At 44.7% G+C, this 14,151-nt stretch overlaps 1 protein-coding gene across 5 annotated transcripts in view; it reads right to left on the bottom strand.

The window, feature by feature from the left end:
* Positions 1-14,151, bottom strand: part of DGKE (diacylglycerol kinase epsilon) — a 31,795-nt gene that overhangs the window by 17,205 nt on the left and 439 nt on the right. For 3 of the 5 annotated variants that reach the window (XM_077328711.1, XM_077328712.1, XM_077328710.1), the window contains exons 2-7: positions 13,841-13,980; positions 12,738-13,215; positions 6,644-6,803; positions 4,344-4,463; positions 2,499-2,642; positions 987-1,144 (exon numbers count right to left, since the gene is read on the bottom strand). In XM_077328711.1, coding sequence (XP_077184826.1) covers positions 987-1,144; positions 2,499-2,642; positions 4,344-4,463; positions 6,644-6,803; positions 12,738-13,192 — 1,037 coding nt within the window. In that variant the 5' untranslated portion in view covers positions 13,193-13,215; positions 13,841-13,980. The remainder of the gene's footprint in view (positions 1-986; positions 1,145-2,498; positions 2,643-4,343; positions 4,464-6,643; positions 6,804-12,737; positions 13,216-13,840; positions 13,981-14,151) is intronic. The other 2 variants (XM_077328713.1, XM_077328714.1) reach the window with 2 other exon arrangements.

Below are 14,151 nucleotides of genomic sequence, written 5' to 3'. Positions count from 1 at the left end.
ATTTTTACCATTTGTATCTATTCACATAAATACAGTTTATGCTATGTGCTGCGAACACCTAAAACCATTAAGATCCTGTTGTAATATTATAAAGGGGGTGATGCCAGCCTTGTGTTATTGTGGGCCTGGGTTCATACTGAATTGCCAGGTGGCTCTAAAGCTGCTTACCCAAGGACTCTCTGATCTCTAATCATCACAAGCTCTGCTCCCATCTGCAAGGGCTGCTGAGTCTCTGCATGACCTTAAGCCCTTTCCACTGCTTAACTGGCATTTTCTTGCTTATTGCTCTGCTCTTTAATCTCTTTTACAGCGCAATTAGGTTTACTGAGAACACAACAATGTCTATAGCCAGAAACCCTAAATGCAGATGGAGAAGCAGAGCTACAGAATTGGATCCAAAGGTTCCTATTCCACAAAGCCACCTTTTTTCAACCATTTGACCTTGGAGGTGCTGCTGATCTATTTTTCAGGCTTTGAGGTACCAGGAAGTGATGTCATTTGGCCATGCCTCCCTGCCATGCCCCCCCAGAAATGAGCCTCAGACAATAAAGGTTTAAATGGCTGGGGCCCCTCTCCTTCCCACCCCTTCCATTTCCATCTTTGGGAAATTTGGGAGAGGGTGAGTCTATCTGCACAAATATGGGCAGACATTAAAAAAATATTTAAACCCTTTCTCTTTCCTCTGAGCTGGAAGCAGCAGGCACATGGTGGGAGGGCTTTCCCCAGCTGCCCCCTTGAAAAACCCCATGCCACAGTCCCACTGAAGCGGCATTGCAGCTGGGAAACCCTGCTCTAAACACAGAGCTGTCCTGCAGGGCAGGGAGCTTCCCTCTGGGGAAATGCACCTCTTCCTTGGGAAGAAGCCTTCACTATTAAGAGAATTGGACCTTTGGCTTCAGCCCACTACTCATTAGGCACAGAACTGAGGACTCCATATATAGTACCAGCTCCCTTACTTGAAACACATGGAGACTTTGCAAGCTTACCTGTCCAGCTTGTTTCCATCGGCCTCCATGACGTTACGTAGGATGTGCTCCACAGGGACTTCTCCAGCATAGCCAGCACCCCAGCCCAGGGTGTTAGACAGATCATTGCCCGTCCCCAGGGGCAAAATTGCAACCTGTGGGACATGCCGCTCTTGCCCCTGCCAGACAAAAGAACTCAGTTGTCAAAGGCTCTCAGTGTTCACTAGCCAACATTCCTTGGGCTTAATCCTGGAATGCTGAAGACTGCTTAAATGCTACTAACTGAAAACTTGCTTCAAGGGCTATTATTAACAGCCTAGCTGAGAATCTAATAATAGCCCCTGAAGCAGGTTTTCAATTAATAGCATTCAGGATAAGTCACTTCTTGAAGACTGTCAGTGAGGGAGAGCTCACCACCTCCTTCGGCAGTCCATTCCGCTGCTGAACTACTCTGTGAAAATGGCAGGTGCTCCCGCAATGGCTGTACCCATGTCATGCAAGGACAGTACAGTCTATTGAACATTCTCTGCTCCGTTGCCCATTCTATAATGCTCCAGTTCTCTCAAGTATACTGGGAAGATCTGAACAACTGGTGTATCTCTCCCCTTGCTGACTCCTCCCAGGAGACAACAAGTTGCCAAATTTTGCCTGGGGGGCCTGTGGGAAAGGCAAATGGCTGATTGGAGTCCTAGTGAGCACCAATAATTTTGCCAACTTGTTTCTTCGTCTCTCCCCTTAATTTGGGCTCACTGTGTTGTGCTTGTTGCCTTGCATATGTTTTTTCCTTTTATTTGCTGATTCACACAGCTGATCTTTCATCAAAATAAAGTTTAATGCACAGGTTGTGACTTGTCAGCACTTACGTAGCAGAAATACAAAACACACCAGGAAGTTATTGAGAAGGGAGCCTTGCTGCACAGGAGAAGCCTGGAACAGGGATTGTCAAAGTGGGGAAAATGGGAGCTTGAAACTTGTCTCTAATGCCTGGCCAGGCATCAGCCTGGGAAACAAGGATGAAGAGAAGAATTCTGCACCTGAGGAGCACCTGACAGCATCCAGGAAAGTAGCTGCAGCGTCAGGGAAGCCTGGTCTTAAACTCTCATTCGGCTGTGAAACAAGCTGGCTATTGTATGAAGTGCATGTGCATTTTGGGCTGAGGCAGGGGGCCAAGGACCATGTGCACCCACCTAAAGTCCAGGACAAGTTTTTAAATGTGCTAACAAGTAACAAGCCTAATATTGGGAGCAATTGAGGGCAAAAGAAGAAGGGGATGACAGAGAATGAGGTGGCTGGATGGAGTCACTGAAGCAGTCAGTGCAAACTTAAATGGACTCCGGGGAATGGTAGAGGACAGGAAGGCCTGGAGGATCATTGTCCAGGGGGTCACAATGGGTCTGACACGACTTCGCACCTAACAACAATAACAACAAAAAGTAACTAAATGCTTCGGGGCCAGAAGTTGGTGCAAACTGAACACTAATAGCAATGAACTCATGGACAAGACTGAAAAAGAGTCACCCAGAAACCCCGTACCTTGATCTTCATGTCATCGATTGCATCCAAGACCCAGCCCACAGTGCCGTCTCCCCCACAGACAAGGACTCGAGCAGAATTGAAGGGCAGCCAGGAACAAAGTTGAAGTGCTTTTGCAGGAGTCGTTTTGGTAAGATCAAAAATCTGAAGGGAGGAAGAGAAAGGAGCTTATCCTTGCTGCTCTAACCAATCTTGCATTTCATAGGCTGAATGTCCCCTTCAAGCGTCCAAACTGTTGCTGCACTATACAAAATGGTCAATCAAGTTAGTCCTTACATGCAGTTTAAATCTACACACTGATGCTCAGCTGTCATGATTTAGGTGAGGTGGAGGATAAAATTAATCAGATAATCCCTTAGAGAACTTCAAGGTCTCAGCTTGCCCAGATTGACCAAACTCTGTTTTGAGACTGGGAAGAAGAAAGGCACAAGTTTTAAAAACAGGAAGCTCAAAGAACAACAGGCTTCTGTCCGAGTCTTTTGTAATATTCCTAAGTGCCAGAAAGGCTGCAGCGATTTTCCAAAGCAAGCTGAATATCTTAGCAAAGCTTGAAAGAATAAAAATACACAATTACAAAAAAATGCCCAAGAGACTGTGTCTGTCCCCTCTCCTCCTCAGATTCCTGAGCAGGAGTTGGCATTGATAGTTCGCTTGATGCTGATGGAAAAGTAGGGAAAAGTCAGGCTGCAGGAGCTTCTGAGCCCAGCCAAGTTGTGGCCGTTCTGCTATATTCCCACAAAGGAGGTTTCCCCCAACAACGCTGCAGCATCCAAGTGACAAGTGTTGAAGTGATTACTGCCTGGACAAAATTTGTTTCTTGGCTGGCCACGGAGCAAGATTTAATTGACGGGGGAGGTGGTGAAGGAGGGGGAAGTTCACAAACCAGAGGGGCAAAAGCGAGGGAAGAAGAGAAGTTGTGTTCCTGTCATCATCCATGAGGGCCAATGAGCATCTTTCGCCTGTGACAATTAAACAACAGCATCCGCACCATGTTTCCCAAGACGGTATGGCATCTATTCTGCTAGGCACCTCAAACACAATGGTCCACTTAGCCTCTCAGTCAACGCAGTTGTCATGGATATGAAGGCAGGAAGTCAGGAAAATGTGTGCAGACTGGGCAATGGACACACAATTCACACCCACATACTAACACTCCAGATGCAACTCCATGACTGGCTGGCCATTGCTAAAACAAGGGGTGCCAGGTCTCTCAAGGCTCAGAGTTGTAGGAGGCAGAGCACGCGAGTTCAACTAAGCACAGCCCGTCCTTAAAAAGAAGGGCTGTTTTTTTTAAGACCCTACTTTTCACTACCTGAAGGTGTTCTAAAGCAGCTTGCCAACATCTTTCCCTTCCTCTCCCAACAACAGACACCCTATGAAGTAAGGGGCTGAGAAAGCTCTGAGAGAACTGCTCTGCAAAAACAGCCCTAAAGGAACCGTGAAAGGCCCAGGGTCATCCAGCTGGCCGCATGTGGAGGGCGAGGAATCAAACCTGGTTCTCCAGATTAGAGCCCACCAGCTTTAACTACACCACCAACACAGGCTCTCAAGCAAGCCATGGTTCCTGGTTTATTATCCATGCAGGATTCTTGCCTTCACAGTGAGTTCTCAAAATATGATTATGATGTCCTCATGGCTGCTTTTCAAGCCACCCTGTCCCAAAGCAAGAAAGAGAGAAAGAATAAAGAGGACTGGATGAGAGAGAAAGGGAGCGACAGAGAAAGGGAGCGGCTTTGCTTTAGAAAGGCCGGAATGGGTCCTGCTTGAATGAGAAAAAATCCAGCAACCAGAAACCTGGGGATAAGACCTTAATTGCTGCAACTCAAACTAAAATAACACAATTACCTGAACTGGGTTTAGCAAGGTCTTAAATTGTCCCAGCAACGTTTCACCCATATTGTTCCCGCTCCGAGTATTAGCCAGGACTATTAATGGAGTCCAGTGTTGTCTGTAGGAGGTAGCCAACTGCAAGAAAAAGAACAACAAACCCTCACAATTTCGTCTGAGTGGTAAAGCAGAGGAGCAGAGGAGCAAAGGCTTGGATCTCGTCGCCTTTTTCTTTAAACTGCTTGAAAGCTCACCAATTAAGTCAGGGAGATGTTCTTTTTACAACCAGCGCTGAAGAACAGTTACGTACAAACTAAGAGCTTTGCAATTGTTATCATACACCCGTTTTCCAATTCAGCACTACACCTAAGGGCACCCACGGTTTGTTTTTTTCCTGTGTTTTAACATTAGTCATTTTTTAAATCACGGAAAGAATCCAAAAGCAATGAAATAACTCTTAATGACAAATTCCTGCAAATATCAGCTCTTTCAGAATGCTTCGTTTCTTGGGGTGGGGGTGGGGAGGAGAAGTAAGATGTTTCAGCGCATGCCAGAAATGTAAAGGGAATGTTTACAACATGGTGTTGTGTAGATCAGCGGTCCCCAACCCCTGGTCCGGGGACCAGTACCGGTCCGTGGATCAGTCGGTACCGGGCCGCAGCTCCTCCTCACCCTCCCTGGCTGCTGCCTTGGGGGCTGTCCTTTCACTTTGCCACCAGCTCACCTTTGGTGCTTTCCAGCAGCCACCATAGCTGGGATTCCCCTCAGTGTGGCACTGCGCAGCTGCTGCTGGCAGTGCCCCCCAGCGGGTGGCGGGAAGTCAGGGGTGCAAGCAGGAAAGCAAGTGGAGCAGGGGCTCAGGCTGCGGCGACAATGTACCTCGGCAAAAGACTACCCCCCCTGGGCCTCAGTAAAATTGTCAAGCATTGACCGGTCCCCGGTGATAAAAAGGTTGGGGACCACTGGTATAGATGCCCCCCCCCAGTGTGGAAGGTATGTTTATTCTTTCTTCACCTTGCTTTTTGACTGGTATTTATTTTAGATTTTATTTTAGGATACAGTGGGAAACAAAAACCAAGTGTATCATCGAATTGTCTCAAGCCATTAGAGCCAAGGACAAAAGTACCACCCCATTTTTTGCAGTCCTAAAATCATGAAGAATCTAGACGTACTGCCCGCAGAATGTTTTGCAACCCTTATTGCAATCATTTTCACAACCCTGTAAGGACTGCAGCACTGCCATTTTACAGATGCGCAGCCGGCTCACATGAAATAATTTCTTGACCACAATGTCTAACAAGTTCCTACTGGGGTCTTCTACACAAGTCCATTACACCAAACGAATCTTAGTAAAGTTCCTTTGAACTCAACAGGTTTTGTTTCAAGCCAACACACCAAGCCTTAGGGTTAGTTTTAGGGCATTTCCCAAAGCTAGAAGAGTTTGAGAGAGGTTTAAAAAGCCAGGCAACACTAAGAGCATTCATGCTGGGCATCCAATCAGCCTGTTCTCACTTCCACTTCTAGCTGTTGTCTTACATTTTAATGCTTTCCTGGATTCATGTGCCTTCTTTTCTTCCCTCTCCAACATAAGGTTGTCTGCAAACACCACAAGGAACCACTGATCCTATGCTTCAAGAGAAACCCAAGCAGGTAAAGGCTACAGTTTCTACAAAACCCACATGGATCCTGTTCTTCCTGCACTTCCCATCCTCGAGGACCAGGGTGTGCTTGTGAGCCCGGGAGGAAGGCCTCCCTCTGTACTCACACTGTCGCGCCTGGCTGGAACTCTGTCCTGTCTTGGTGAGGGCCCAATCGGAAGGCGCCTTCCAATTGGGCCCTCACCTGGCCCAGCCCCACCCACTCTCCGCCCACTTAGCCCTTAACCAATTATTTATATCGCTCCCTGAGCCGTTTAAAGATAGGGATAAAGTTTCTAACCCCTCCCCCTGCTTTCTTTGCTGGCTTTTTGTTTGCAGTGAAATAATGTAACACATTCCAAATGAGGATTCCTACTGGTAGTCTGAAATGATTCAGCCCATTTTACCACCATCTTTCCTTGCATGGGTCAATCAGGCCCCAGAGATGATACCCAGAAAAAGAAGCAGAGATCTGTAGATATTTCGACCAACATTTTAAGGGGAGAAAAATTACTTTATATAAATAAATATCAGATGAAGGAAGCTATTAAAATGAACCACAGAGCTGTGGTAAAAGGACCCACAGACTGGGGGAACACTCAAAGCAGCTGTCATGCTGGCAGAACCCAAGCAACGCTTGAAGTTTCACAGCTCACAATTACACAGTGAAGCAAGGCTTACCTTGCCACAGTCCGCTTTCTTGTCTTTCCGCATCTGACTGACACTGAATAAGTAATATGGTGGGATAATTAAATTGCGAAATTCTCCCAGATTGCAGGTCTCGTTCTTTAAAGAATTCTGCATACATTCATCATGTACGGTGTACTGGCACCAAATGCACCTGAAGGGAAGAGGAGAAGTGGTCAGAGGGCTGCTGTGTTTTGCAGTGTTCTTTTTTTCAAAGAGGGAGGGGGAGGAGGAGGGGCGGGAGAAACGTGAGAAAGAGAGAGAGATCAGGCTGCAGCCAGCACAGAGCTGCAATTAATCAGGAAATTATCTACCACCCAATTATTTCTTATAGCTCACAAGAAGCCATATGGATTTTGGTCACAAATCGAGACCACAAATCTGCTATCCTTTACTCATGTCTGTGCTGCTTTCAATATTTCCATCCAGGTTTAACTCAAGGTACCGGCTATTCATTTACAACACATCAAAATGGCAAAGGCCCAACATATCCAACCCCTCTGTATGCCATTAAGAGCTCCAAGGATTCTCCCTTAATGACGGCACCCGGTTAGCAGGGCCACAATAATAATAGCCTCCCCACGCTGCATGATAATTATCATTCTTTTATCTCACCTTTTCTCAAAAGAAGGCATTCCGGGTAGTATGCATCGTGGTCCTTCCCCAAGTCTTACCTTCACAACAGCCATGTGAGGGAGACTAGCCAGTGTGGCATAGTGGCTGTTAGCATTTTAGACTAGGATCTAAGAAACCCGGGTTCAAATCTCCACTCTGCCATAAAAAAACTTACAGGATGACCTTGGATGACAGGATGACATAAGCTCAGCCTACTAGACTGCTGGGCCCAGCATGCTTATTAGCTGGGTGCAATTCAAATACAGGACTCAAGAGTCAAAATCCATCACCCTAGCCATTTCACCCCACTGGTTCCCACTACAGATAGTCCAGAAACCAAGCTGGAATACTTTCTGGAGCTCAGGGCTCATGCAGGCACATGTGATTATGTTTTAGTCTGTTCTTTGGTGTTCTTTTCATCCAGTGAGAGCCTTCAAGATACTGTAATTGCATGTTTTCTGGTACAGCTACCTAAAAACCCACAGCTTGTTAATTAGATTATTTCTTGTGCTCCGTTTCAAAAAGTGAAAAGTGTAGGCCGTTTTAAATATGCCTATCAATCAGTAGTTTCAGTGATGAAATGTTTTGTATATAGAAGATGGTTATCGTGCTAAAACAAATGTTAAGACAAGAGGGAAATGCAAGCTGTTACCATGACCAGGAAAGCAATGCTGATGTGTTAGTTCACATCTTACCAACATTACATCCTCAAATAATAAGCGCAGAGAGAGCAAGAGACCAGATATAAATATCTTTGCCTATGCAGGGGGAAAAAATTAATGACTTGGGTGTACTTGCTGGAGAAGGCACACCGAGTACTTTGGTACAAACTTATTAATATTAAAATATTGCAAAATGGTACATATTTGAGATTCGCAGAGGATAAAACTGAATGAGGTCCTTAATTCATGATGAATAGTCTGAGCTATGAAAAATCTTTTAACTCTACCTTGGCTTCAGGAACGGAAGTTCATTTGGCATAGTGACTTAAGGCCCACTTGGCAGGGGGCATCCAGAAACCCAGCAGGAGAAGCCATTCCAATCAGCAACTGTATTAACTCTTCTTGCCACCAGTGGGCAATGGCCCAGGAAGTGAAAGTGACACCTTCCAGGGATTTATCGCTGGGGTCATTTGGGGGCAGGGAATACACAGTGCTGTTATAATCCAGCATGGGAAACAAAGAACTACACAGTTTCATGACTGAGCGAGGATTTGAACCAGGATCTTCTAGGTTCTAGTCTGACATGTCAACAACTATACCAAATGAGCCCTCTCAAGACTAAGTTGAAAAGGTCCACAAAATTTGGGAAGATTGGTACTTAAGTTCCATATATCCAAGCCCCAATGATGTACCACAGAAACAAGATCAAGATTCCAGAAACAAACTGGGAGGGGTGGAGAGGGAAATAGCAACAGGAGGGTTCAACGTCTATTATCCAAGTACCATTCCAATCTGAACATAAGATTCAAAAAGCCTTGGACGCTATATCTAGTGCCCTCCATACTAATCCACCTTGAAATAAGATCAGCAGTGCTGCATCCCACAGAGCTAAAGAAACACTGGGATTCTGAATATGTGGTTGCTTCAAGAATAAGACATTAGGTCTTTCAACAATATATAGACCCGCTCTCTTATTTTGTTACACAGAAAGCTTATTGCATATATTCTCCCAAAGCCACTTTCTAAGTATTAAAGAATTGCTACAGAGTTGGTTATAAGCCTTGCTGCAGGCTTCATTAGCAAATCCATTCTCTAGGGAGAGAATTTATATAAACATCCTGTGTTGGCTGAGTTTGAGCCAGGGCTCAGCCCAGGAGCCTGTTTCCAGAGTCTGTGCTCTGCTCTATGGCATGCAAGTTTAACTGCAAAGGACGTCTTTGCACAGAGTGCCACTTCCTTACAGCTAAGTAACCACAGCTCATTTCTTCACATCTGGGATTTGGGGCATGGATTCTCTATAAGCACCTGTGGCTTCCTGGCAGACTTACATGCTGGCACTGTTCCCTTGGCTAACTTTTGAAGTGCCCGCCTAGCCCAGAGATAGTGCTTTTCACCTGCATCTCCAACCATCACAGCTGGAGTCACCCTGCCCTCTGGCACAGCTGCTCTCACCAACATTACAGAGGATTTTGTTTTACATACAACTAGGGCTTCAGAAAACACCCCAAGGGTATTGTAAAGAAACAACAGAACCAAGCCAGACAGCTGTCACAGTGGTTCTTCTCCAAAGAGCTTTCCTTGTGTGCCTGTCACACTTGTTACTTAAAAGCACAGCATTCTCCTTCTCAGGCTGTGACATGTACTGAAGTTCACAGTATACTATACAATGACACAGTATACTATAACCTACTCCTTGGCATATATAAGCAAGTTTGATAGATACCAGAAGCATTCCTGAGTCAGCATTTCCCACTATTCTGTGGGACATGTTTATTCTGAACACCTCAGACTATGAAATCACCAGAGCAAATGAACGTGCCTCATTTTTTTTTGGGGGGGGGGGGGAAGATCTCAAACATTTTTTTAAGAGACATTCCGTGTGCCCAATCCCCCCCCCTCCACAGAACATTTGGAGTTCTAGCCTGGGTTCTACATGTGTCCCTTCCAAACTGAACAGGAAATTCAGCTTATTAAACATTTCCACATTTATTTTTTTTTTAAAGCAGATTTCTAGCCTTTATGACTAGGTTGCTAGCTGGAAACCATGTAAGCAATGCTTGCTGTGGTCAAAAGCCATCTGAGTTGCTGAATAATAATTCCAGTGGCTGGGGTGGGTGGGGGCATCAGCACTCCTCCACAATTAACAAAATCGAAAGGCCACAGGCAAAACAGCAGGAGTAGCAGAATGCATTTATGAAGTACGCATATTTACAGACTGTATATGGATCTGTATAATTATTGCATTTTAAATGTTATTTATAAGAGTTTAATCAGCTCTCACCCCACCTTGTTGCAAAGAAGCCCCCAAAACAGCACTGGCAGGCCCTTAAGATAGAGCCTGGCTAGCTTGGGAGCAGAATTTCTCAGTATCACGAATGCACATTCCTGACAATGACTTAGCTGCAGATTTAGTCATGGATGGGCACCGGCCACCTCCCAAACTGACATTTGCCACCTAGTTTTTTGCTCCTCCATGCTTCACACATAAAAACATGATAATGTCCACACATAAGTGGTTGGTTACCACTAGTGGTAACTTAGGGCCATAGATCAAAACTATGGTTTGTTGAACATTCTATTCACTGGCATCCTAATACTAGATATTTATGCCAGCATACCTGTACATTACCTTTGCTTAATGCCAGGTTTTGCAGGACTGCACTGGCATAGCTCCAGATGCAGTGAACAGGAAGACGCATCCATATTACATCTCAGTAGAATCTGGTTTGAGGCAGGTTTGCTTATGACGTGAATGGAAAGGTGAAATCCCAGGAAACTCCCTTCTGGGGGAGTTTTGAGGACTGATCTATCTATGAAAATCTGTTGACACACCACCCATGGGTATCTACAGGGAAGCAGTGCTTTTCCGGTACCTGCTGAAAGATTACATAGCTGCACATACAACCTAAATAGTCTTGGGCAGGGGTGCCTTTCTCTACAGCCACCATGTACTGACACATCTGTGTGAACAGGCTGTTGAATATTTATAGGGCCATTCCAAAACTATGAACTGGTGCACAGCAGTTGGCAAACTGACGTTTGTATACCCTTCTTTGTATACCCTAACATTTCAGTTTTATATTGTGGGTGTTTCTGCTATTAATTAAACACCTTGCATGACAACTCCATAAGAGGGGAAGAAAAAGGCCAATCTTACACCTGTAGCATACTTTGGCTCCTACATGACACTCACTGAACACTGAAAGTGCTCACCTTGACCTGCTTTTGAAACATTAGAGGTCTCAATTTGTTTTATCTGGCCTTCTGGTCTACAGAGTTGACTAAGTTCAAGAGTATCCAGAGAATAAAATATCATCTTATGTATAGGTGCTCGGTATATAACAATCTCTGTAATTCTTGTATTTTATGTATGCTGTTTTTATTTCTTGCCTGACCATTGATAAAGGCAGCAACACTGAAACGCAACTGGTCAGTGGAGGCATTGGTATGCACGGAATTTATTGAGGCTATGAGACTAGCCTTGGGTTTTTAATTTTAATAAATATTAGTACTTAATTTTAAAATGGTGTTCTACTCTAGATAGGCTTGAATTCATTCCCCTTGTTTTGACCTTTCTGGGTTCTTCTCAATCCCATTCATTTCTCTAGCTTACACTGCAGAATGTCATCATGACCCATGCTGCATGCATTCCAATGAACATGCCACCTTATCACCATAATTTCATTAGTAGGGGAAAGGTGTTTGTTTGGTGAAGGTTCAAGTCCATGTCAGAGGGTTCAAGCAACTAATTGTGCATTGAAATGACTCATAAATAGGACTGAACCACATGCTATATAAATAACCCCACGCTGGCTTGCCTTCTGAAAATGGCAGTATAATTGTCAGCAATTTTAGTCTGACTTCAATTCATTTTGAAAAGTGCAACTCTGTTTAGGATTATCCTGAAACACTCATAAAAATGGAGATTCCTACAGTGCTTCACAGATATGTTTGCTATCTTGCATGCAATGTGTAAATTGCTCAAACACCTTGGATAGGCCAATATGGTTTCTCTTTGTGGCCTTATATGCAAGGCCTTAACCAGACAGCCATTACTGATAAATGTAATCATTAACAACCTATGCCTTAAGAAGAACAAGACAACCAGTCTGATAATGCTTCCCTTCATGATTACCTGGAAACAACACTCGCTACTAGGAACCAGGTGGGTGGATCTTTACAAGCTGGCATAATGCCACTTTATGGTATTAAGAAAAATGCAGCGTTACTTCTCTCCCCAAAATTTACACATTAAGGTATTTTAAAGCTGCTAAAATAAGTTCTTGCTCAACATTCAATGTCAACAAAGTCAACAAGAATATGTTCTGCAGAAACAGAGTTGGGAGAGCCCAAAAGTTAAGAAGCCCTAGGGTCTTTTTATCTCAATGTACAGAAACACAATAGAGAAGCAGTCTTTGCAGAGTTGAGACACTGTGATGGCTGATTCTGTGAAGATTTAAGGGGATGGCAGGTTACGGTGTCAGCGATAGGGTTCTGGGTTACCTGCATGGTGCAGGGGGTTGGACTAGATGACCTAGGAGGTCCCTTCCAATTCTATGATTCTATAGAAAGAAGGTGATAGCCACTACAGAGCATCTTGCTACAGGAAATCAATGAAACCAACAAGGAAAGATGTTGCACCTTTGGGCATTGAGGCCCTGGTTTTGTAACAATCTACACAACAGTCCTCAAGAGGAGACCTCCAAAAGGACATATTACTGTGATTGACCCTTGGGTGCAAATATCTGAACACAGGATTTCTACCATAACCCACCATGACATCGCCAGCACATCTGTATCCTCAGCATTACCTGTAATCACAAAGCTTGGGTTGATTGCCACACTGCTGCTTGCATATGACACAATAGCTGCACAGCGGGACGTTGCCTCGGATCCAGTGGTGTGTCATAGAGACCCCACCTTCCCCCCTCATCATGATCTCCTTGCAGAGGAAACGACGCTCAGCCTTCTTCAGGCACCCTTCATCCACACAAAGCCCGCAGCAGTTGCAGAAAGCTCCCTGGAGGATATGCTGAGAGCAGATGCAGCAGTAGGTGGGCTGGCTAAAGAGGTCCACGTACTGCCAATCATGCTTGCTTTTGCGTAAGATGTCTTGCACCAGCCCTTGCCTCCGTGATCGGCGAAAGCTGCACCACAAGGTGATCAGGATCGGCACAATGACTGAGCAAAGAGTCCAGAAGGCCAAACTCCGTTCTGCCAACAGTCCTGAAGAAGGGATCAATCGGTTGCTTTTGCCTTTTTCCATCCTCTATTGATTTACTGTCTCCTCTATAAAGGTCAAACAAAAGACAGGGAGCTAACTTGGGGTCTTATAGGCCCAACAGGAGGCCTATTGGTATAGTCATATTCTCCAGTTCAGTTCACAGTTCAATATGAAGTTACCATTAACAAAGTTCATTTCAGCAATGCAACTGTCTTAATCTCTGCATATACCACCTGCTGGTCACTCTCTCATTTGGCCTCACACCACAAGTCTCATCTTTTTTTATTATTTGTGGCTAGACTGAAATACATAAGCATCAGTTTTCTGAGAAGAAACACATTGTTCTTCTCAAACACCTTAGAAAGGATGAATTAATCATTACTGGGACCATGACACAATTAGCAATTTACTCCAAAAGCTGAAGATGCAGCCAGAGGCCTATGCTCACTATCTGGCTATAGCTCATTTGTTTCCAGTTTTAGGAAAAGCAAACAACCAACTCCCCCCCCCCAAAAAAAAAACACCCCCAAAATCACCTGGTACAAAGCCTTACTGACAAAAGCAAATCAGCCTATATGCCCCCCCCCCAATATATCATAGGTCAGTTTTTGTAATATATGCTACAAATAATCAGTCTTGAGTAAACCTAAATATGCAAGAAACAAGATTAATGATGACCAGTTCAATTACCCCTTAACACACTCACAACCACGATGGTACAAGGATAGATTCCACCCGCTTTCAGTGTGCATTTGGACATGCTGTGTCACTTCTAACCCACAAGCACAAAACCAGAGAGGGGAAACTGCAGCAACTCTTGATTAAGTCACCTGAAATCAAACCAGCAAAAACACAAGTGAGCTTCCCAACAACTTAAAAACTGACATCATTTTATTCCAGCGCTAGACTCGAGAGCTTCAGACACAACAGAGCAGTTCTTCATGAGGTAGCCCTTTTATGCAGAAGAGGATACGGAAACATCCCCCCCAAGATAAATACGA

This window comes from Paroedura picta, chromosome 3, assembly GCF_049243985.1.
Source record: "Paroedura picta isolate Pp20150507F chromosome 3, Ppicta_v3.0, whole genome shotgun sequence".
NCBI lineage: Eukaryota > Metazoa > Chordata > Lepidosauria > Squamata > Gekkonidae > Paroedura > Paroedura picta.
The sequence above is the reverse complement of the archived record's forward strand: the minus strand, read 5'-3'. Positions and strand labels throughout refer to the sequence as shown.